The sequence below is a fragment of the Netta rufina genome (genome assembly GCF_964035555.1).
Source record: "Netta rufina genome assembly, chromosome: Z".
NCBI classification, from domain to species: Eukaryota; Metazoa; Chordata; class Aves; order Anseriformes; family Anatidae; genus Netta; species Netta rufina.
Genome location: NC_140126.1, coordinates 35,698,243 through 35,724,477, shown reverse-complemented (window position 1 = coordinate 35,724,477; position 26,235 = coordinate 35,698,243). Strand labels below are relative to the sequence as shown.

The following is a 26,235-nucleotide window of genomic DNA, read 5'->3' as shown; positions in this document are numbered from 1 at the left end:
CACCATAGGGATGGACGAAAACACCACCTGCACTCCCGCTCCATCCACTAACCGACCCAGTCCCCTAAAGTCCCTTTTGATAGCCTTGAGGCTTCTCTCTTCGATGTTATCACTGCCCGCCTGGACTATCAAAAGGGGGTAATAGTCAGAGGGGCGTACCAGGTTAGGAAGCTTCCTGGCAACGTCCCTGACCCTGGCCCCAGGGAGACAGCAGACTTCCCTACGGGTAGGGTCAGGCCGACAAATAGGGCCCTCTGTTCCCCTAAGAATCGAGTCTCCAACAACAATAACCCTCCTGTCTTTCTTGGTGGAGGCAGTCCTGAGGCGAGGAGTCGACCTCCTCGCCCCAGGCATCCTCCTGGGAACATTTGCTACCTCTTCCTCACACACCGGCCTCTCAATCTCTAGGGCCTCAAACCTGTTGTGTAAGGGCACCTGGGAAGGTGGGGCCGGAAGGGGAGGGCATCGCCTGCGATGTCGAGCAGGGACCTGTTTCCATTCCTCCTCAGCTCCCAGATCCCCTCCCTCTGCCCGACGGGGACAGGGCAGGGGGTCCGCCCCCATTTGAGGAGTCTCACCTCGGCACCTCCCCTTGAGGCCCTGCAGGGAGTTACTCCACAAGTCTATCTCCCGCTCACACTCCCTGATGGCCCTCAACCTCTCCACCTCCTCCTTGAGCTCCGCCACCATGAGGACCAGATCATCCACCTGCTCGCACCTCACGCACGCAGTTTCTCTGCCTCCCGCCGATGGCAGCAACAGGCTCAGACACTCCTTGCATCCGGTGACCTGAACTGCGGCATTTTTTAACGGGTAGTCGGTCTGCGTGTGTACTGACTTCCTGGAGAGCGCGCCGTGCCTGGTGGCGACCATTATCGCCTAGTTACGGCTGTTGTTAACGAGGTGTTGTTTGTGTGTAGGGGGAGCTCTCTGCCCTTCCTGCGCGCCCTGCCTGCGCGAACTGCCGCGCTAACTGCCGCGCCACTCCCTTCTGACGCGCCACGCCCTGTTTGCCCGCCCTGGTCGCCGCGCTCCTGGTCGCTCGCACTCCCTAGGGGCAGCTTTTGAATGGCTGGGGAGGGGGCGCTGCTGGCTCCGCCTTCGCCTCGTCAGCCTCCCTCACGAGGGCTGCCGGGTCCTGGCGGCTCCCTCAAGTAGGCCCCAGGCCTACTCCCTCAAATATAATTTACTAAGGAGTAGCATTGTATAAGAAAGTCTAGTACCAAGAGTTTCATAAAAAATTTGCAATCATCCTATCATCATTATTGATGACTTTAGAACAGGAAGTAGAAGTGATTTGATAAGACAAAAAGGCTCTGATAAGACAAAATTAAGAAGTAACCTTTGCAAAAAGGGTGGCTGAATGACATAATGGATTGAGTAATAGAAATGTAGGAAGTTCATAGTGCAAGATGCAAAGTACCTATTATCTGGGGATTAATAAAATCTACTGTAAACTGGGAAGTCTTTAGGAGGGAATACTGGAAAATAGAAAGGTGTGATAAAGCTGATCACAAGATATATCATTGGTGTTGCATGTCTTTGAAGAAGGTAGCTTAGGTCCTGAAATATAAGAATACAGAAGGAAATTTGGATACATCATTGCCAGCATGTAAGCCACTGTACTGGGTCTGGCTGGGATATTAACTTTCCCTGCAGCAGCCCATACAGTGCTGTGAAATGTGTTCATCTGATTCGTGTCAATATGGAACAATGCTAGGGCTGCATGATATGATGAAATGTGACCTTCTATCTTACATACCCTTGTACAACCACAATTCTAAGAAAAACAGAGTGGTTAATGTATATAGTTCTTGTATCTTGCAAACGTATGGTCCAGCAGTTCATGTCAATAGGGGATTTGAAGGGGCCATTGAGGCCTGGGGCTAGGGGATAAGAGAACAAAGGGATTTCAGAATAGCTGCTAACTATTATGACTATTGCATGTGACACTATGCAAGTCTCTTGATATGTGGCCAAGAGATTAAGGAGAAGGGAAAAGCTGAAGGATGGCTAAAAGACAAAGCTTGCATGGGACGCTGTGCAAGTCTCTGACATCTGGCCAAGGTGGACAAAGGAGACGGACAACGAAAAAGCCTGGGAGGAAGACTACAAGCCTTCAGAACAAGAGACCCCCAGAGGGACCACCAGAGACTGATACGCATTAGCCAGTGGGAGGGTTCGGATTCTGGGAACTAATTATAATAACCCTGCCTTTTCTAGAAGTAGTAATGAATATGTATTAGCCTAGGAGCATAAAAACTAGCCACCTGATGTAACTTGTGTGCGTCTTCGTGGAGCAGAGACTAAGTGCAGCCAGCACTGTTTGCTTACCTCTATTCGTTTAATAAATTGTAAACTTTGATTGTAATTCTATTTGGGATTTAGCCATTTATTACAGTGCTGTGCTCTGCATGTGTAGCTAGAACAGCAGTGATATCATACCAGTGTTGTGTCCGCTGCTGAGCAGTGCTAGCACAGCATCAGGACTCTCTCTAACCCTCCACGGCTGAAATATCACTCTGTCTGGATGAGGAGAGATGTGCTCATTCTATGAGGTCGTGAAGCCTTTGGGAGAGTTTCTCCACAGCCAAGATGCAGGCCCGTAGCAGGGGTGGGCAAAAAGTGAGAAAGGCACGTCTCCAGGGCAGCTGACCTAAACCAACTAAAGGGATATTTCATACCATATCATGTCACACTCAGCAATAAATGGTGGAAAAATGAAGAAGAAGGGAGGGGTGGCTACATACATTGAGGTCCGGCTTCAAGAACGTAGTCAAGCATCACTCATTTGTGGGAAGCAGAGAGTAAATTCTTTCCTCTGCACTTCCACACAACCTTTTTTTTTTTTTTTTTTTTTTTTTCCCCTTTTCCCTCCCTTTTCCCCTTTAACTTTTTTTTTCCCTTTAGTTAAATTGTTTAATTAATCACAGAATCACAGAATCACAGAATTTCTAGGTTGGAAGAGACCTCAAGATTATCGAGTCCAACCTCTGACCTAACGCTAGCAGTCCCCACTAAACCACATCCCTAAGCTCTACATGTAAACGTCTAATAATCTTTCTTTAATAATAAATTTTCCCTTTAATTAAATTATCCGTACCTCAGCCCATGAGTTGTTCTTTCCTTTACTTCTTCCTTCTTCCCCTCCTCTTCTTAGGAGGGGGAGTGAAAGAGTGGTTGTGGAGTTCAGCTCTCTAGCACGGTAAAATTACCACAGCCACTCACGTAATTTCATGCAGAATTATGTGTGTAGCTAAGACCTACCCATCTTAAGACAACTTTATAAGTGAGCTTGGCTCATTTTCTTTAGTGTGCTGAAGAGTGAAAGAATATGTCTGAATATCACCATGACATCAAGCTCATTAGGAAAGGATAAAAAATATTTAAAAAAAAAACAACAAACACAACAATTTATTCACAAGAATAGATAGATATTGGCCATTGTTTTAGATTGAGCTCAGAATGAGATTTCTGGCTGTCAAAGAAGTGTCATTTACTAAGGTCCTCATGTAACATACTGATGTCCTAGCCTCCCTGCTCTAAATACAAAAAGAAAGGTAGATTCTCATGACCTAACTAACAGAAAACAGACAAAACACTATTTTTATTTCCATTTTGTGTATCCATTCTACCAAAAATAAGAAATAGTACAGAAGACCTGTGAGTACTCTGAAGTATATCCCTGTCTTAATTTCTAAAATAATAACTTTTATTTAGTGCACTTAAGTCTGTAAGCATAGCTTAGAGACAAGACAAGAAAAGACAAGACTGGTAAGTTTCACAGAGTTAGTTATTGTGGATAAGGTTGGTGTAATATTGTAAAGCAGACTGCAATATAATGCAGAATTTTTATGCAACCAACCTGAAGCTTTATTACTGTGTTATTACTTTTGCGGCCAGCAACAGAGCCACTGAGAGACTTTTTGGCAACTGTGATTCCACATGGGTATGTACATACCAGAACATTCATTCTGTAATGCACGAGTGGCAACTTGTAGGACTTAATGTTATTATACAGAAAAATAATTCCATTTTCCCCTTGACAGAGGAGTACTGCATAAATATATAGGTTAAAACAATAACCAAAGAGAAATGAATGAATATGGAAAAGCAAGCAAAGAAATACTTTGCCTAATACTCAATGCAGTGTGAAAAGAGATTTAATAAATCATGTTTTACAGAAGCCTTACTTTTTTTTTCTCATTTCTCAAAAAAGCATTAATATTTTAGACTGTGAACATATCTATAAATAATCTATAGCAGCCCTATGAATGATTACTAATTCTTTTAACGAAGAGCTGAACATGGGTTATCCATTGCTTTGTAGACCAACAAATGAATAAAATGACTTATTTACTGCTAAATAAATTTATTTCTCATGTACATAAGTGTGTTTATAAAAATAACTGGAACATACCAGTAGGTTATATACAACTTCTAAGTTCACCCCTGAGATCAGTGAAGAAAAAAACACACAAAACCAACACAAAACCACCGCCACCACCACAAAAACCAAAAACAAAACCACCATCCTGAGATGTTTTTTCTCTTCAATATCCCTGAGAGAAATGTGTCTAATTTCTGCTTCTTAACATTGGGTAGTGGCAGATACAGGTCACACTTTCTCCACTATTAGGCAAGAAATGCTGGTCTAGGCTTCCCATAGACCTACTTGCTTTTTCTACTTGTAAATTTTAGCTGGAGAATTTAGTAATTATTTGGGTTTGCCTGGGGTATTGGGGCCCGTGACTATGTTGGGGCCTGTGACTAAAGGTGTAGATGGTCATTAAGGTCCCTTCTAAGCCATGACATTCTATGATTCAATTATTCTATAGTGTATTAGTCACTCTCTCTCCAGTCATTTTCTGGATGCCTACAGCTACAGTGTCTTGGTTACTAAAGAGCAACCTCAAGATTAGACTGACAGCTGAATGGAAATATTAAAGGTTTGCCTACTATTCCCATTACAGTTACACACAAGTCAGCAAAACATCCTGTAGATGCACCTACTCCAAAATGAAGGTTTTTTTTCTAGGGACAAATATTTGCAGAAAATATGTTATTGTGTAACATGTTGCAGGTTTTTGTGCAACCAAACTGGATTTCAGAAAACTATATGATAGAACATCTGTAGGTCTCCTCCTCTTAATTTTTAGAGTTCACAAATTGTGGGGAACATGTTCTTCATGCTATATAAGACATTTGGGAGTGGTAAACCTGGTGTGGAGCAAAACTGATGGTCACTGACATCTATACACCTACCAGATGTGGCATTGACAGACAAGTTTATGCATCCAACACCTGGAACATATCTTCATTTAATATGGACTTGATCTTAAAAACTGGCAATAATAAAAAATGATGGAAAAATGAATGAAACCCTCTTTCACTTTTCATTCTTGTCTTTGGAAAAGGACAGAAAAACATAGAAAGCTAAGAGTCTCAAAAGAGGCAAGACACTAAAAAACACCTAAATCTTGGAAACTAAAAAACTAAATCTGAAACTAAACCTTGGGATTTCTGAGTCTCACAACCCAGTAATAACCCATTTGATTGCTTTCTGCAGGATGGCAATATTTAGTTCAAAGCTTGTGCTAAGTTCAAAGTAGAAGAACCTTAACAGATTTCAGTTAAAATGTACCCTATGTTTTCAAATTCTACACATTTAGTTTTCAAATTCTACACATTTAGTACATTTAGTAGGCCAGTACAACAGAACTTAACTTGTTTTGCTTTTATCAGAGTTCACCAGCTGTAGTTAATGACCTAAGAGATTCAGGAACAATTACAGTTTAGGAATTTTCACAGTCTTCTCTCCCTTCACACCTTCTCTGGTTCCTTTGGATATGAGCACCACCATATATTATAGTCATCACTTTATAAAAGGTATCACAGTAACATAACCAAATTTTACACTGCCTCAGATTACAGATTGAGGAGTTTTTCCTTATTATATTTTGCATATTTGTCAACATATGGATGCTATGTCTGAAAATCATCTCTCCTTTCACACCTATTCTGGAAAATGAAGAGCAGAAATATTTCTAGAGAGTATTCACGCCACATAATTTCTGCTACTTAGATTTATGTCTTTATTCTGATCTTTGCAGTGAATTCAGTAAATCTAAAATTTCTGACAATAGACTTAAAGTGATCAATTTGTTTTTGCCTGTATATCAATTATATGAGAACAAATATGTTTTCAACAAACACATCTGATGAAAATCAGGTTTATTAGAGGAATACATAGATCCTTTTCTGCTCTATTAATTAATTATTTATCTGTTCCTCAAGAACAATTTTTAACCTGTATGTGCTTTCTCAGAATTTTCTGAGATATTTTTGGCTCCAGTGCCTGATCTACCAGCATCACAAAGCTTTCAATGAAAAAGGCCCATGTTTCTGATCTCTAACAAACCTTGATACCAGTCAAGCTTCAAACAGTTCTGAAGTTTCCTCAGGTTTCACTGAAGTCCAATTTACAGCAGATTCCCAGCCCTAGAAGGAAATCTGTACCCACATCTCCCTAGCTATGTAGTTATGAAAATGCACCTAGGGCTGCACAGAATATGAAGGAAAAATCTGAAGCAAATGAGAATTCCAATGCATTTGATGATGGTGCAATGGTCAGAGAAGATGCCAGTGATGACAGTTGAACGTCCCTTTGCCTTCCCAGCCCCCTTCATATATTCTCAGGCATAGGATGACAAAGGGAAGTCCACGGGTCACATGAACAGACATTGTCGACATATTACCCTGTCCAAATTACCTCATTTATCCAATCAAATCACCCAACTTTTCCATCTATTCTTTAATCAAGAATAAATTCTTTTCACAGGCCTACCAGAACACATCTACATTCACCAACATTATAAAGAATGGTAGACCAAATACAAGGACACAGATACCAATGCCTGTCTGTTTTTGAAAAGTATACTGTAAAGGCAGGCCAGATTTTCAGCACTTAACAGCATGTTTAAAATGAGAACAACTGCAGATTAATAATTAGTAATAATATTCAACATGAAGCCTTATATGGTCTAGGACACCATTCTTCCAGAAATGTACAAATTAAAAGAATAATAACATCACAGGGTGGACCTGCATAACCTAAGGATTTTTTTTTTTTTGTGTGTGTGTGTGTGTGTGTGTGTGTGTGATAATCTTTCTGAAAAATGCAAAGTGCATTGAATGTTTCAGTGCCTGGAATTGATTCAGAAGTGCAGAATAGTTCTAGGTCAAACTGCACAGAGGTTTGCGCTTACTTTCATTGAGGGAAATGAAGCCAAAACACTGAGAACTTTAGTGTTTGTAGGAAAGACACCAGACCTAAAACAAATGCAGTAAAGAATGTATATTTTTTTCTGTTATTTTTACATGGTTCAGAGAAGATGAAGCATAGTGAAGGTAACACTTAAGGTGTTAATATTACAACATAAGGGTGGGATATGAAAAGTATTATTGAAGATAGGTATATATATTTATTGTGGCAATTTTAATGTGGACATCTGGCTTTAACATAAATATACATCTTGTTACTCAAAATCTTCTGTTACAGTTCACCTCTTCCAAAAGGCTGACACACAGATAAAATTTTTCTGATGTATAAACCATGATGAAGACTATACACCAGTAGTCTACTCTTTGTTTCTGAACATGTCATACATGCTAAGAGTGTTCTGATTAAAGGAATTTATGAAAGATATAGAATAAACTAGTCTACTTAAAATATTCTGACTTTAGAAGCAGTCTGCTTACAATTAAACACACTTCACCTTTATTCCACTGACTTAACATTCTTGTTTCAAATGCACCTTTGGCATACATTTTAATATTTACCTTACTTTGGGGTCTCAAGGAAAAGAGAACTCCTCCCCCCAATTCTTCCTTTAAAGAAAGCTAGAAGGTTACTAATTTTAAGAAGAATAAAGAATTTCCATAGTGAAAATGCCATCTTCTCTACCACTCCCCGAACCCTCCAAACTAAAGGCTAGTCTAGACTATATTATCTATCCTTGTTATCTTAATTCCTCATAATGGTAAAGTCTTTTTGCCTTTTCACTTCTCTGCCCTTCCCAAGGTTGTGTTTTATTCAGTAAAATGTCATAAATCTAAGTAGTCCAACCTGACAAGTAAATGACCCTCTTTTATATTATTAGAGGAATCATTAAATCTTTTTACATTTTAATCTCTGTGGGTAGCTGTTAACCCTAATTTGAACATAGTTGAGTCAGCAATGTGCCATTGTGGCCAAGAAGGCCAATAGTATCCTGGGGTGCATTTGGAAGTGTTGCCATAAGGTCAAGGGAGGTGGTCATCCCTCTCTCCTGGTGATGCCACAGTTGGAGTATTTTGTCCAGTTCTGGGCTCCCCAGTACAAGAGGGACATAGAGCTACTGTAGTAAATTCAGAGGAGGGCTACTGAGATGATGAGGGGACTAGAGCACCTGTTGTATGAGGACAGACTGAGAGAGCTGGGCCTATTTAGCCTGGAAGAGAGAAGACTGAGGGGAGACCACATCACTGCATATAAATATCTGGGGGGAGGGTGTCTAGATGATGGAGCTGGTCTCTTTTCAATTGTTCCAAGTGACAGAACGAGAGGCAATGGGCACAAACAGAAGCACAGGAGGTTCTGGCTGAATATGAGGGTGAAAGAGCACTGGAACATGTTGCCCAGAGAGGTTGTGGGGTCTCCTTCTCTGGAGTTATTCAAAACCCGCCTGGATGCCATCCTGGACAATATCTTCTAGGTGATCCTGCTTGACAAAGGGGTTAGACTAAACGATCTTCAGAAGTCACTTCCAACCTTGGCAGTTCTGTGATTCTGTGATTGCTTCACTGGATGGACTTCAAGAATTTCCGAAGTAAATTTAAAAATGTAAAATCTCTGTTGCATAAGAACAGAAAACAGAAAATTCTGGCCAAGATTTATATCTTTTGATACATGAAGCTTGCAGCATAAGAAAGATATTTGGATATAAAAAAAACGTAACTAATACATGATGAATATACATTCAAGACTGTTTGTCAGCTCTGCAGACATCACACAAACCTCTTATTCTGCCCTCTGAATCACTACTCCGAGCACATTACGGCCTCATAACACATGCCAAACACAAATTTTATTATTGGCATGTCGGTACTGATATGTCCTAGACAAAGATTCTTAGACTGCTGAAAGTTATATATTCTTCTTAAGAAAAAATGAAAACATTGCTAACTAATTTACATTCTCTTTCATTCCAATTCAAATTATTATTATTATTATTTTTGCATAGACTATATGTGATCATCTTTTTTTTCTTTTTTTTTCTTTCTCTCTCTTTTTTTTTTTTTTTAATAAATCACTTGTGTCCTTTCTCTACAGCTCCAGGAATTTCACTCACATGAAGGAAAGTAGTGCATTTATGTTAGAAGTGCTTGGTAACCATGCTGAAAGCACTCCAAAAATTTGAGAATATTTCATTTACTAGTAACTGTCTGAGTATTCAGTTAATAGTAGAAATTATACTACAAGAACTGATGGTCTTAATGCAAAAAACAGGAATGAATGGTGAATATGCAAACTTTAATGTTTTTCAATGAATGGAAATGTGCAAACAGGAGTGCAAAGCCAAGAGAGAAACTTTTGGTAGGATTTTGAAAGAGAGAATCTTTAAGCATTGGTAAACATCTTCTTATGTAATATGAAGTATTTCTAGACCCCACTTGATAAGGAAAATGCATTATTCTACATATTTACAAAATATATAGAGACCATGGCACGTCAACCTACTGTAGTGACTTTTTGCCTGAAATATATATATATATGTATATATTTCCAAATCAGAAAACTAAATCCTTATGAAAGAAACCTGGGGTTACAACAGATGGCAATCTGAACGTGATCCAACTGCATGCTCTCAGTTCATACAAAACAAACTGTGCACTCTGCTATATTAGAGTCTATATTAGACTCTATATTAGACATAATATATTAGACATATATTATATGTCTGTCAAGTGTAAGAGATTTTAACCTCCTTATCATGTTCACTGTTAGGTCTGTATTTGGAAAAGAGAATTTAAATTTGGGCCATCTACTTCAAGAGGCATGAGACACTGCAGAGTATACAGAGAAAAAGTGTTAAACTATATAGTGGTCTAGAAAACATATCTGGCAGAGAGAATTTAAGACAGCAAGGATCATTTAACTTTTTGAAAATATTTTTGAAAAGGTATCCAGTATCTGCCTACAATTAGCTGAAGGGGTATTAAAAAAAGTGGTAGCACCAGACTTAGATCACTATTAAGATTTACTTTTGAACTTGAAACAGTGTTAGACAAGTTCATCTTACTTTTAACATTTTTTAATGCAAAATGACGCATTTCAAAACATTATAATTTTGAGAAAACTAGAGGCTTACCTCAAGGAACTGTTGCTGAACTGTGTTAAAATCCTCTTTACTTGTGACAGTATGAAGGACCTGCCCTGAGCACTGAAGTGTCAAACTGACTTTTTTTTTTGTTTTCCTTTTTTTAAAAAAATACTTGTGGACGAAACAAAGGCTAGGGAAGTGGTAAAAGTTGCAAAAAGTACAAGGGGAACAGTATTCAATAAAATCTTTATTTTTCTCTAGTTGTTATATTCTATTATTGTTTAACAGTGACATTCACACAGGAAATTAGATATTGCTGTATGACTTGGAGTGATGTCATATTAGGAAGAAAAAGGGTTTTAGAACTATGTTGCATACTTACTGGCCTGATTTAATCTTAAGTTTTATAAGAAGAGAGACTGCTACTTTCTTAATGTATTTGAAAGGAATACAGTTTTCTGTGTCTTTAATAGGTGAGCAGAAGCTTGAAGTTTCTCTTTGTGAATAGAATATGATCCCAAACATCTAGAAGAGCTATAACTGCCCTGAAAAAAAAGATACTGTTAAAGCAAAGCAAAGAAAATAAGAATAAGTGACAAGCCTGGTTTGTAAAAGTCAGATAGGCTTAAAAATAAGAATAAAATCTGATTTCAATACTATTGTCCAGGGACAGGCTGTGAAATGAGAAGTTACAATCTGTTTATTTGGTCCTGTACCTGTCCTGGTTTTCAGTGCCCTATTTTTTTTGTTTGTTTGTTTTATTTTGTTTTCCCATGATTAACTAAAAATTGCATTTTCACAGATCTCCAGTGAACAGAATTTTAACTCTGTCATCGTTTTTTCCCCCCAGTCCACATGTTTTCTACTGGAAAATGGTAAATAAGGACACACATGCACAACCCCATTCCTGTTCAGATAAAGATCTCTTTGCAGCAGTTCCCCTGTGCACAGAGGGCCAAGGACTCTGCTAGGACTGAGGCATCAAAAAAGGGCATCAAAAAGTGGTCATCTGTTTGGCTGACCCAGAAGAGCAGGTGGTCCTTCTGTCACCCATATGGTCACCTTCCTATTAACTAGAGGCAGGGCAGGACTAAGTCACCTTCTTTTAAAGCATAAGAAAGCAAAACAAGTCATAAAGAAAAAATAATAATAATAATAAAAATCGATATCCTTACAGCATTAGGTATTTTGTTTGCTGAAGTTATAATGTTACTCAGATCTGGAAACCATGGAAATCATGGATGTCACTGGACCAAGCTGTAGAAATCTCACCCGCAACCTTCCTTCTTTATCACATTTCTGCCTTTGAAAGTGTTGTGAGAACCAAGTATTTTTGTATTTGTCAGAGACACTGAGTTGGGACAAAGAAGTTAAATGATAGAGTGATTCTGTCACATGAGAAAAGGGGAAAGAAAATGACGATACATACTTCTGGCCACAGAAAAGTTGCAGAGAGAAACTAGAGAAGAGAATTTTTTTTTTTTTTGGTAGTTTTTTGATGAGGTCAGGCAATCGTATGACTTGAACTACCAAACTTCAAAGTTTCTTCCGTCAGTCGCATTTCAGAAGATAAATATATAAATTTATCTTTATATAAGTCTTAATTAAGTGAAAATATATAAATCTTAATTAAGTGAAAGCCTTAAAGAGATATAATTTTCTAATGTAAGGTTTTTCCTAACACAATATTTTGCTGTAAACTGCACGTGCTGACATTTTTCTTTTGAGCATCCTCAAAATAATTACTATTTATGGCTCAGTTTTCTACAGCTTGCTCATATTATATATGCTATTTCATATATGATAGTCCAATTTCAAATATGGCTTTGTTCTGGTCAGCCTAGGCTTAGAACACACTATCTGCATCTGCTAAGGATACACATACACTTAGAAGACACTTGTGTGTACAATACACATGATCTGAGAAAAAACAATGTATACACTGATATCATAAAACATAAAAGCCTGGATTGCTCTCATTTTGAGAACAACTTGCAATCAACTGATTCACACAGTGGTGTTGAAAGATCTAAGTATCAAAATATTTCAGTTTAAGCACAGACTATACTCACGATTTGGAAAGCTTTATCAAGTATTGCCAAAATGCTCCTTTTTGTTCATCAGACTGGGTCTGCCGGTAATTCATTATCATCCCATATCTGGATGGGTAGATGCATTTCCTAATCTTATCCCAATTTCAAATTCCCAAATCACAAAAATATCACCCTTTCTGGACTCAAAATTACGTGTTTACAGAGCATCAGAAAGACCGTCTATGATTACTTTGTAAAACAAGTTCTGTTTTTATTCTTAAAGGTAGCTTATGGAAGTACAACGCTGAGGTTTGCTCAGTCAGGTTGGTGGTTGGACTTGATGATCTCGAAGGTCTTTACCAAACCATATGGTCCCATGATTCTAAGACTGAAAAAATTACTGCCTGGCAACTTTCCAGTGGAAGATTTTTTCCCTGAGTAGGTCTTAGGCTAAATTTACAGAACAGATCTTTTTCTCTTTTGATAGCACTAAGTTTCTAAAAACTAAATGATTGTAAATAGAAGCAAATACTACTACTAAAAAAAATAAAAATAACCCAAAATATCAAAAAAGGTAATAAACTCCCCACCTAGATTAATTATCTGTAATACTACAGAAATAATAATACTAATATTGAAATTTAATCTTTTATGCAAATGATATATTTTTTTCTCATTTTATGTAGAAAAGTGGGATATGCTTGTAAAAGAAAAGATACAACCTTGAGAGAAGACCTGATGCTTCAGTCTGATCATGGTATGGAAAGTGATATCTCAAAATAGTCATGAAAGAAGAGAGCAAAGGACCATCTGGCCTTATATTCTGTTTCTAACTGTGGTTAATGACAGCTGCCTAGGACTAAGAAACATAGTGCAAACATAGAGTAACACTTATATGGAAACAATCTCAGCCTCTAAATATTGTTGGCTCTGGGACTGCTTGAGTTGTGCAGTCATTTCTCCTGCAACTTTTCAATGTCGTACACATTTGTCATTTCATATCCCTCTGTACATCCACAAATATTAGCACTTGCAAAGGCCTTTTCATGAAAAGCTCTCCCTTTTTGTCACCCTTTTCTCTGTCCTTATTGATTCTATTGTCTTCATTATGAAATGAAGGGGACTGGAACTATATACAGTTTTAAGGAGATGGGGTACCAAAGATCTAAGTTGAACCACAAGAGACATATATATATATTGTCATATATATTGACAAATATACCCTGAACTTGTTTCAGGCAAGTTTCAAGATATATGAACAAATTCATATATCTTTTAGTGCTTCGTTCTCACCCACGGTACTCTGAAATCAAAATTTATTCACTTGATTCACTATTATTTGCCTCTATTATCTCATACTCATCACTTTAGATAGTAGAATTACTCCCCAGAATATACAGACCTTATTGCCTATTTAAAATTAGTTACTTTGATAGAATTGTAATTATTAAAAAAAGAAAAAAGAAAAAAAAAAAAAAAGAAAATGTTACTCACTTGTATTTATCTTCTGAAGTGAAATGTGCTTTTCCAGTTGTCTACGGAGTTTCACTTCTGCTCCGTATTTGCCAGTAGTGCCATTGTCAGCCAAAATGAAATGAGAATGCATACTGTTGAGCACTGTCAACTTACTCATGGGATTGGACATCGTCTGGTATGGTCGGACCACCTGCATTTTAGAGACAGAAGAAATAGTACTAAACAAAAAAGACCATTTGAACTAAATCAGTTAAAGATAACATTTGACAAGACAATTAAAAGACAATAGTTTGTAAATGACTATTGAAATATTGCATTTGAGCACTGCTTGCTTCCTTTGCAAAATAGAAAATAACGTTGGCACTTAAAGCAGTGTGGCTACCTTTTACAAACACTGACTCTTTAAATGCAGACATTTCTTGAAGATTCTTCCAGAGTTACCTGTTTCAGTTACATCAATGGCCACTGTTTCAATCACAAGTCCAGCTAATAATCTCCAAAGGTCTATAACACTACACACATGCAGTCTGTCTGTTGCTGTCTTTCAACAATGTTGTCCTAACCCCTATTCTCTTCCAATTTAACTCTTCGATTCTTCTTTGATAGCCTCCACAAGGACCAGGCCCCTGTTTTATCTCATTGAGAGCCACCAGCTCAGGAGACCCCCTACAGACACCCCAGCACAGGTGAATGCCACTCTTGGAGAGGTATAAACATGATATTACACCATATTTTCAATTTTATTGGAAAAAAAATAATATTGAGTTATTTTTATCATAGTACAAAGACAGTTACTTACATTGACAATAGCTTCAGAAAGTTTCCATTCACTGAGGAGCCTGCTACACTTCTTTTGATTTGTTTTCATCAAGAGAAACTCTTTTGTAGACAAACAGATTAAATTACTGCAGAGCTGTTCCATTCATAGCCTCCACTCAGACCAAGCAAAGCACTGTGTCATATTTGGCTGTCAGCTACTTCAGTGAGTCTACATAAATAAGGCTGCACTGATGTGACAAAAGAATTGGTGTTGTGTTGAGGGATTCTGGCTGATAGTTCAAATACATTTGATAGAAGTATAGTTCCCTGTATTTTTTACACATACATTTTCTTTTTGGAAAGACAAAACTGTCAGTTTGTAAGATGAAGTCCTGGCTGAAGAAATGCTGAAGTGACTTGTCACAAAACAGCTGTGTTATGCTTCCTCTGCAAGGAATTTTCTTCACAGCTCTGGCATTGTACTTTTTGGAAATCTAACAAAAACTTGTCCTTTTTAATGCACAAAAATGTTTACTCTTACATTTTGGCAGGACTGCTTGCACACAGAAATATGGTTACTAATTTGTTTCTAAAATTCTGCCCCTTTCTGTTATTCAAAAGAGTTCTCTAATTGATAAACAATTCTTTATAAATATTATGTTATTTTATTATTATTATTATTATTTTTGGCCAGAGATCCCTATCTATTTATTTCACTTGTTAATTCTTGCAGCACTTTGGTCAACTCATCAATGGCAAGGAGAAACCCATCGGCATCTGCTGCTGTTCTAAACTGTCCCACAGAGGGTACTTTGCAAGCTCTCTGTCCTGGAGAAGCAAGGAAATAGTTCTGAGAACATGAGGGGGCAGCTGGCCAAAAGCAAGGGCATGCATGACACTGCAGGAACAGGTGATAGCTTTGGCTCATGTTTCTTTTTATACTATTTCTTTTGGAGTCCCATTCATAAAGCATTTCTTCTACAAGGGGAGTATAGCTTAAGAGCTATCAGCATGCTGCTGGAACACACTCATTAACTAGCTTCTACAGACACAGAACCATGTGTCTCTTGCTACTGTCAGAAAGAGAAAGAAGGTTCTTTCTCACACAAATAAATTCAAGCTAAAACAGTTACAAGCCTGGCAACTGCTACCTGTCTTCTCAGTATGGAAGGCACAGGACAGCAAGATCTTCAAGAAGAGGAATGACTTGATTCACCTATTCATTGTGCAATTACAAGAAAGAAAATCTGTTGCTGTGAATGCAGTTTTACTGAAGGGCTGTGGTTTGTCCCCAAGAGCCATATCTCTGGATTTTCTAAGGGTCACGGGTTGACCCACATTTCTAATAAGATGCAGCACAAAAGACTCCACATATTGACATAGTAATTGGCATAGTAATGCTGCTTAAGAGCAGATTAGAAGGCTATGCTTTAGTTCCATGCCTGATGATTAACTACAAGGTGAATTATGTTAATAAAATTTATAGATGTAAAAACAAGGCTGCAATTATTTTCAATCAAACTGCTCACAACATGCACACTTCAAAAAGAGAAAATCATTTTTTTGTAATGAAGATCACAAATTTCTATTGTGATTAAAAGATAAAAAAATCTTCAGGAACACAACAAAATCTTAGGCTTTGAGGCTATTTCCTTGAGGGATATTGGTTTACAACATCACTCAGCAGATTTCAGTTTCTCACTCTTGCAGTTCCCATTCCTTCGTCCTTTTCAATTCTTTACATTTTACAGGCAAGTTAAAAGGTTAGAAAAAGTTTGACTTTTTAATTTCTTCCCATCCTCTTTCTGCGCTGAGAAGAGGGAATAATTTTGATCCACTTTCTGCATTGAGAGGAGGAAATAATGTCCCCTGACAGCTTCCTTTACAGAGTTGAAAGGAAGTATTTATACACAATATAACCCTTCTAAATAAGGGTTAATGAATATGAAAGTAGAATGCTGTAGGGCAATATCCATGCTCCGCAGGGTGAGGGCTGGGTCCCTTGGGCTGTCAACAGGTGAGGAACTAGGCCAACTGCAGTGGTTGCCCTTGAATTAAAAACACTGCTATGCTTGGTTTTCATTCACCATTGTCACATGAGACTCAGAACAGGGACAATACCTGAAAAATCACTTGGGATATCTCAACATAGGAAATAAGCAAAATGTAATGAGACAGGTGACAGAAGACAAACCAGGTGCTGGATGCCCCAGGGCAGGGGACAAGGCATATCATTCATTGGCATTGACTGTCAAACTGATGCAGTGAGAGAAAGCCCGGATTGGGTGCTGTCCAGTAACACGCCAACTAGCACATGCCTCCATCTGTCCCTATGCATGCTATCCAACATAAATTTGTGCAGTCTAGAAGAAGGCAAGGCATTTACAACTAACAACTAACTTAGTGCATTCACTGTTATGGTGCAAAGAAAAAGAAAAATGTGTGTTTTGCTTCAAAAAGACCTAGCAGCTGTTGTTCAAATTATACCTTATCTGAAGCCCCACTGTTCTGGGGCACACCAGGGAATAGAGTAGTTCTTGGTTTAACTTAAAGGATCCTGGAAGCATCACTGTTTAAAGCCTCTGTAACATGTCTGTACCCAGCTTTGCCTCAGGCATGGTTCTCACATTGTAGTTTACAATTCGAGCTAAATCCCTCTTCCTTACAATTTTTCTTAGAGTAATTATTTCCTGGCCCAGACTAGGCATGGAAAGGGGGCTCCATTGCTTTGACACTGGAAAAAAAGCCATACTGAAATTAACTTGTGAATCATTTACAGCTATCTGTAATCTTCTTCTTTTTCAGCAATTCAATTTAACTTCAATCCATAATATATTTCTTTAAAGATAATTGCAAAATGTCTACCAACTGTAATTCAAAACTTGTAACTGCAAATCTTATGGCATAATGAATAATTGGTTGCATGAGATTTGTAACTTTTATTTATATTCTGAAACTTTCAGAAAGCAGATAAAGGAAAACATAATACTTCTCACAATGTTAAACAAAGAGATATGGAGAAAACAAAGTTGTCTCATACTGTAAGCTAACATTCTTATTCAGATGAACTAAGAAACAATGAAAAGAAAATATTGAGCCAATTTTGACAGTCTGAGGTATGTGTTGTTTTGTATGCTGTCCTGGTTTCAGTTAGGACAGAGTTAATTTTCCTCCTCAGGACAGATCTCTGGATGAGATTCCTAAGTAGTTGTTTTAACCTCAAACGAAACCTGAAGCGCATTCAGGAGACATAACAACAAGAACATGTTGGTCTGAGTATCTGAAGGATATTCAACATCTTGGAGAGCTATCATAACAAGCTCAGAGGATAAGAGGGTGGTGAAGAATAAAGGGAGATTGAACAAGTAGGAAGAAATATCTCCCCATTTCCCCTCCACAGGTTGGCTCCCTGATGAAAGAAGGCAATAGGTGTAATTGTTAACAGTTTCCGAGATATGGTTTCCAAAGTATAGAGTTGACAAGAGTGCTGAGTACAAATATCAGGTTAGAGTCATGACCAGAAATTTCATCATATCATAAGCCACTGTTACACTGCACAGTACCATAACAATCTTAAACCAGGGCCCGGAAAGGATAAACAGCACAACAGGGAGCACATACAGAAAGTAACATGCTGTAAAACTCAATTTGGAAAACAGGAACAGCAGACTTGAGATTAAAGCAATCAGCATTGTGACTAGCAGGTCTAATTGTGATTAAGAAGGTCTAATACTTACACCAATTTTAGTTTAACATACTCTGGTCTGATCTGTCGTTATCTCAACCCTTCGAGGCCCACGTTGGGTGCCAAAAAGGACTGTTGTGGTTTAACCTGAGTGGCAGCTAAACACCACACAGCCGTTCGCTCACCCTCCCATCTCCCTCTCTGGGATGGGGGAGAGAAATGGGAAAGTGAAGCCTGAAAGTTGAGATAAAGACGGTTTATTAAGACATAATAATAATAATAATAATAACAACAGTAATAATGGTAATACTACTACTAATAATAATGTGTACGAAACAAGTGATGCTCAATGTAATTGCTCACCACCCACTGACCGATGCCCAGCCTAACCCCGAGCAGTCTGGCCCTCCCACCCTGGCTAGCCACCCCTATATATTGTTCAGCATGATGTCAGATGGTATGCAATACCCCTTTGGCTAGTTTGGGCCAGCTGTTCTGGGTCTGTCCCCTCTCAGCCCTTGCTGCACCCCCAGCCTGCCCATTGGCAGGACAGAGTGAGAAGCTGAAATGTCCTTGGCTTGGTGTAAGCATTCCTCTGCAGCAACTAAAACATCACCCTGTTATCAGCACTCTGAGCTGAAAAGTCCTTGGCTTCGTGTAAGCACTGCTCTGCAACAATTAAAACATCACCATGTTATCAGCACTCTTCTCATCCTAATCCAAAACATAGCACCCTACCAGCTACTAGGAGGACAATTAACTCTGTCCTAACTGAAACCAGGACATATGAACATACAAACCAGGCAATATGAATGCTATACTTATGCTAAGACTCACTGGCATATATGTTAAAGAGTGTGGTTTAAAATGGTGAGCTCTGGCTACACGTCTATTATGCTTGACAGCTGTGTGATTTATTTTTTTTTTTTCACATATGTAAGGAAATAATAATTCTTAAGGAGATAGCAATTCTTAAATTAAATTTTTTTTTTCATTTTTTTTTTTTTTTTTCTGGTTTAGATGATAACCTTCAGTGATCTCAGGGATGTTGGTGGTATTCTGAAAACAAAGGGCAGTTAGTTCTGACGGAGTGGTACTTGGATGAAGTTATTTATAATGAAGGATTTACAGATAAGATCATTGAGAAAGGAGTAGAACTTGCTGTGTTGGTGAAAAAAAGCCTCAATCTGACTGTAATAAATAGTAAACAATCCCAGGACTGTAAGCTTTCCTCATTAGACATGTTTTTTTATACCTCCAGTTTACTTGTTCTATAAGTAGAGATGTGTCTGACCCATGACCAATATTATAGAAATAAATTACCCTCTATGTTGTATATCAGGTCTGACACTAAATTTCAGCACAATGTTCATCTTCCTGAAAAAGTATTGTGTTATAAAGTAATCAAGTTGTTAATTATTAAAAAAATACATTGTACTACAATATGGAAGGATCCAACCTTCCCTGAATAAGTTGGCCCAGTTATTGTCCCAGTGGTTTTGAGAGGTTCATTCTAGAAGAGCCTGTTCCATGAAAGCCTGACTTGAAACAACGTCACTTGTGACCTTGACATCCCAGGTGTATACAACCTTCCAGCTTCCAAATATTCTCCATCTTCCACTATACAAATCAATATTGAAAAAATGGAAGATAAAAAAAAGCACATAGAACAGGTCTGCAGTGTTCTGCTTTGAGTACTATTTGAACATCCTAGACAAAACTTTGGTGATGACGTACTTTAACATCCAATTACAGTTATGAAATCCAGCAACTGCACTGAGATAAAAAATAATTACTCTGAAACTGCAGCCTTTAATAAATCAAAAATATTTTTCTAGACACAGAATATGAAAGCTAGTTTTTGTTTGTTGTTGTTTTCAACAAAACAAATATTTAAATTTTTATTCAACTTTTATTTAATCTAATGTAAATCCAGGTTTTATATTAAAAGAAACAGATTTTTCTCCTCTTTTTTTTTTTTTTTTTTTTTTTTTTTTGATTTCAGCTCTATGGGAGAGTAGGGGAGAGTAGGCTTCAAGTAGCAGTATACTCACCACTCAGGTATTATTATTATTAATTATTATTATTATTATTTCTTTTTCTGAATGTTCTGAACAGTACAAAAGAGAAAGAGAAAAAGAGCAGGCATCTGTTCTTTAACATAAGTGAAGTCTGTAAAGAACATTTACAATTGGAAATGGCTTTGTCTCAAGTATTTGAATGCTAAAGAGTAAAAAAGATAATTTATTCTGGAACATGGAGGACATGCAAAGGGTTAGTGTATACTATATACATACACAGTAGTAAATATTAGGTTGATATATGTAGCAGTTTACTGTTAGAAAGTATTTTTCTTTCTGATAGTACTTTTTGCTTAGATGCAGAATGTGTGTTATGTTACAAGTCTGCTGAGAACACACAATATTCTTTGTGTGTTCTGCTGTACTAAGTGATTTAAGTTGACCTCTGTGGCTTCCCCTTTACTGGCTAGCGCTTCTGATAAAATCGTAAGTATTCCACTTTCTCCAAGATTTCTGTTGAGCTTCATTTTTTTCAATACGCTAGTTGTTGAGTGTAAATCAGAGATTGATGAAGAGGTATGGGGAAACACTGTAACCCATGTAATCGTACTCTAAGTAAGATAAATAAAAAACAATAAATTATTAGAGAATTTATGAATTTCTTCCTATGTCTATATGCTGGATCCACATTTTATTTTTATAGTGGGCATGGAAGAGAGGGTGACATGTTTTGGAGTGGACAGGATTTTTGGAGTGTGACAACACAGAAGGTCACTTTTATTTTCAATGAATTTATTAAGCAAAACATGTTTTAGCTATTGTTTTTAAAACTTTATTTACTAAATCAATGCTTTCTACTTAAGTTAGTAGGTCATGTACTACAGCATTGCCACTGATCAGTGACATCATGCTGAAGGTGTCCATTTCTTCATTATGTCACACAATAAAAGGATATCCTGATTTAAGTCTAAAATACTCACTTCAGTGGACTAAAAATGAGACCTCTGGATGATTTCACTGAGTATATGCAAAGTACTAAAATCAATGCTGTACTTCTAATCCAGACACTCTTTCTACTGAGGTGACTAGGAATTAATGGACACTGAAAGGGTGCAATCACATGCTTGCTACAAAGACTGAGCTCTTTTAAATGGAAAGATGGCTCTGTGTGTAAGGAGAAACATGGCTGTGATATACATTTTCTACAATACTAAGAAAGCCACCTTTCTCAGTTTTTCTAACAGAAAACTGGAAATAAGACAACTGACTACTTTCCCCTCACGTGTTTTGGTTTGAAAATAGAATTTAAGTTTGTTAAGATAGGCACTATTTTCTACTGTATTGCTTTTACCATACTGGAGTAAGACTAGTCTCCTCAGGGACCATCACAATAACAAATAGCAAACAACAGTAATATGTTGCTTGATTTACTTGGGCACTTCTCTTCAAGAGTCTGAAGAAAGCCCTTGGGCTTCACAAGCTGATTTGGATGGTAGATGTAACAAAACTTCTCATCTATGACTTCAAAGATGACAAGGGCTGGAATATTAGCAGAGGCATGGCTCTGCTGAGCAAGCCCAGTGTGCCATGAAGCAAAGAGCAAAAGCATGCACTGGGTGATGTGAAATAATGTCCTCCCCACCCCCGCAAATATTTCATGACTAAGAAAGTTTTCTATATCTTATTCCGCTCTAAGCTGTGAGGGGATGTTTTGACAACTCTTTAGTTTTGATCATAATTTAACTAGACTTAGTGAACATAAACATAAAACCATGTTGATGCTAGAGTTCAACAGGTCTTTTACTATTCATTGACATTTCTTTCCCTACATAATCCTTTGTGCCTTGTGTTTCTTGCTTAATGGCAGTACATTTTACATTCCTATGGTATTATTTATATTTCCTCTTCTTGGTTCATTTCACAGCATTCACCTCTAATGAGCCAGTCAATATAGTGCACTCAGATGTTCACAGAATCATAGAATCATTCAAGTTGGAAAAGACCTCTAAGATCATCTAGTTCAACTTTTAACATAACACTAAATTCTAGCACTAAACCATCTACCAAGTTCTAAATTTACATGTTTCTTGAAGACTTCCAGTGATGGTGACTTGACCACTTCCCTGGGCAGCCAATTCCAATGCCACACAACTCTTTCTGTAAAGAAATTTCTCCTAATATCCAACATAAGATTTCAAAAAGCTTCCCCACCAAATGTTTCAAAAGAAACTGCATGCACTGGACAAAAAGTCCTTTTATGGTAAGAAGATTATTTTCTACAACAATCAGAGTACTGTTCCACTTGGCTGGAACAGCTGGGAAGTCATCTGCTTTCTTCAATATTTTCATAAGGAAGGCTACAGAATCCCCTTAAAAGTGGATACTTTTGTGAACTGTGGTATGTAGCTTCCAAAAAGTGGAAATACCTAATGGAGGAATAAAAATGTCCCAGAATTCAGGACCAATTTGATGTTCTTATTTGACTGATTTCTTCTTACAATGCTACCAGAAGAACTCCGTGCATAATCAGTAAATATTGCTTACTTGAAATTGATGTGTACGTTAACCTTATAGTTCTTTAACAAGATGCAGCTTATCTTTTTGATTAACAATTTCTGCCTTTTGCATTATATCTCAGAAAAATTCATATTTATATATAGACTCTCTATTACTTCTGCAGTACCATATCCTGTTTGCTTTTTGTATATATTGGTAGCCTTATTATACTTGTGGTACTGGAGAATATCAACCTATGTTAATAAGCATTGTCCCTAATAACTGCGCTTTAATAGTGAACTGCAACAAATCCCAACTGGATCAATTTCTTCACATTCACTGTAGTTCCTCTGGACTTAACTGGTGATTGAATCTTCTTCCCCTCCCCAACTTGTTAATGGACAAATATACCAAGAAGAATGAGTTATATTGATTTAGAAAACAAAATGATCATTATGAAAAATGTGCACATACACTGTATTACTTCTTCACTCATACTTATTTCCACGTAGAATGTTTTAGAGTGAAACAGAGGTGAGGCAGAAAGAAACTCCGAAAATCTCCAACTAGCCAGTGTAATATAAAATAAAAAATAAAATAAAATAAAATAAAATAAAATAAAATAAAATAAAATAAAATAAAATAAAATAAAATAAAATAAAATAAAATAATCCATTTCAAATCAAGGGGGTTAAAGTTTCTGAGTGACAGTATAGATTTAAAAGAGAAGGATGATGTGAAGGAGTGTAAGAAATACCAGCTGTGCCTATTCTAGAATCACAGAATCGAAGAGGTTGGAAAGGACCTTGAAAGACCATCGGGTCCAACCCCCCTGCCAAAGCAGGTTCCTTAGAGCAGGCTGCTCAGGTAGGCATCTAGACGGGCCTTGAATATCTCCAGGCTGAACAGACCCAGCTTTCTCAGTCTTTCCTCATAAGGAAGATGTTTCAGGCCCTGTAGCATCTTTGTTGTCCTCCACTGGACTCTTTTTAGGAGATCCCTGTCTTTTTTGTACCAGGGAGCCCAGAATTGGACAAAATACTCCAGGTGAGGCCTGACCAGGGCAGATCACCTCCCTTGACATGCTGACCACAATCCTTTTAACGCACACCAGGATCCCCTTGGCCCTCTTGGCCACGAGGGCACACTGCTGGCTCATGGTCAACCTGTCATCCACCAGGACCCCCAGGTCCTTCTCTACAGCTCCTCTCCAGCAGGTCATCCCCCAGCCTGTACTGATGCGTGCGGTTGTTCCTTCCCAGGTGCAGGACTCTACACTTGCTCTTACTAAACCTAATTTGGTTTCTTCCTGCCCATCTCTCCAGCCGGGCCAGGTCTCGCTGAATGGCAGCACAGCCTTCTGGCGTGTCAGTCACTCCTCCCAGCTTTGTGTCATCAGTGTACTTGCTGAGGGCAGACACTATTCCCTCATCAAGGTCATTGATGAAGATGTTGAACAAGACCGGACCCAGCACCAACCCCTGGGGAACAATGCTAGTCACAGGTCTCCAGCCAGACTCTTCACCACCGATCACCACCCTCGGAGCTCAGCTAGTCAGCCAGTTCTCAACCCACCTTACTGTCCACTCCTCTATCCCACACTTTCTCAGCTTTGCTAGCAGGATGTCATGAGAGACAGTATCAAAAGCCTTGCTAAAGTCAAGGTAGATGACATCCACTGCTCTCCCCTCATCTACCCAGTTGGTGATGCCATCATAGAAGACAAAGAGGTTGGTCAAGCATGACTTCCTCTTGCTGAATCCATACTGACTACTCCTCATAATCTTCTTCTCTTCCAATTGCTTGGAGATGGTATCCAGAACAAGCTGTTCCAATACCTTTCCAGGGACGGAGGTGAGACTGACTGGCCTGTAGTTTCCCGGATTCTCCTTCTTGCCCTTCTTGAAGACTCTAGTGACATTGGCTATTGTCCAATCTTCAGGCACCTCTCCTGTTATCCAGGACCTTTCAAAGATGATAGAGAGTGGTTTGGTGATCACCTCTGCCAACTCCCTTAGCACACGTGGATGCATCCCATCGGGACCCATGGATTTTTGTGCGTTGAGCCCACTCAGACGCTCCCGAACCACTCCCGTGTCAACTAGGGGGGAGATCTCTACTTCCCAGACTCTTTCTCCTCCCTCCAGGATTGAGGAGTCCCGGGGGAGAGGTAGTCCTTGAAGCAAAGACTGAAGCAAAGAAAGCATTCAGTATCTTCGCCTTCTCAGTGTCTCCCATTACCAGGACACCCCCTTCATTCAGCAAGGGACCCACGTTATCCCTAATCTTTCTTTTACTGTTAACATACTTAAAAACAACAACAACAACAACAACAACAACAAAAACCCTTCTTATTTTCTTTTATCTCTTTTGCAAGCCTCATCCCTAGGTGGGCTTTAGCCTTCCTTGTCACATCCCTGCAGGCCCTGACAACACTTCTATACTCCTCCCAAGAGGACAGGCCCTTTCTCCACATTTCATAAACCTTCCTCTTCCTTTCGATCTTATCAATGAGCTCCTCGCTCATCCATGCAGGTTTTCTGCCCCCCTTCCCTGATTTCCTACTCTTAGGGATGCACCGATCCTGAGCTTGGAAGAAGTAGCCCAGCTCTCACACACACCCTTACCTTCTAGCATCCTATCCCATGAGATACTCCCAAGCAGGTCCTGGAAGAGGTCGAAGTTGGTTCTTTGAAAGTCCGGGGTTGCAATTCTGCTTTTAGCCTTTCTTCTTCCACCAAGTTCCATCTTGAACTCCACCATTTCATGGTCACTGCATCCCAAGCTGCCCCCAACCTTCACAATCCCTAACAAGCCCACCCTTGTTGGTAAGGACAAGGTCCAGGAGCACCCCCTGCCTCATTGGCTCCTCCACAACCTGCATCAAAAAATTGTCTTCAACACATTGTAGGAACCATTTGGACTGCACATGCCTGGCCGAGTTGCTTACCCAACAGATGTCTGGAAAATTGAAGTCCCCCATGAGAACCAGCACCTGTGATCATGAGGTTACTAGCAGCTGCTTGTAGGAGGCCTCATTGACCTCCTCCTCCTGATCTAGTGACCTGTAGTAGACCCCCACAACAGTGTCCCCCATACCAGCCCACCCCTTAATTCTCACCCACAAGCTCTCCACTTGACCATCACCGTCCCCCAGGTGGAGCTGGGTACATTCTAATTGCTCCCTCACATAAAGGACAACCCCACCCGCTCACTTCCCCAGCCTGTCTTTCCTAAAAAGGACATAGCCCTCCATGACAATGTTCTAGCTGTGCGAGCTCTCCCACCACATCTCTGTGATTGCAATGAGATCATGGCCCTGTGACCGAATACAGATATCAAGCTCATCCTGTTTATTTCCCATGCTCCACACATTGAGGAGGCACTTTAGGGAAGCAGCA

General features: G+C 38.8%; 1 protein-coding gene across 1 annotated transcript in view; it reads right to left on the bottom strand.

Annotated features, from left to right (window-relative positions):
- Positions 1 to 26,235, bottom strand: part of TRPM3 (transient receptor potential cation channel subfamily M member 3) — a gene marked incomplete at both ends in the record, with an annotated part of 350,930 nt that overhangs the window by 22,418 nt on the left and 302,277 nt on the right. The window contains one exon of the mRNA XM_084305567.1: positions 13,892 to 14,063. Within this exon, the coding sequence (XP_084161693.1) occupies positions 13,892 to 14,063 (172 nt within the window). The remainder of the gene's footprint in view (positions 1 to 13,891; positions 14,064 to 26,235) is intronic.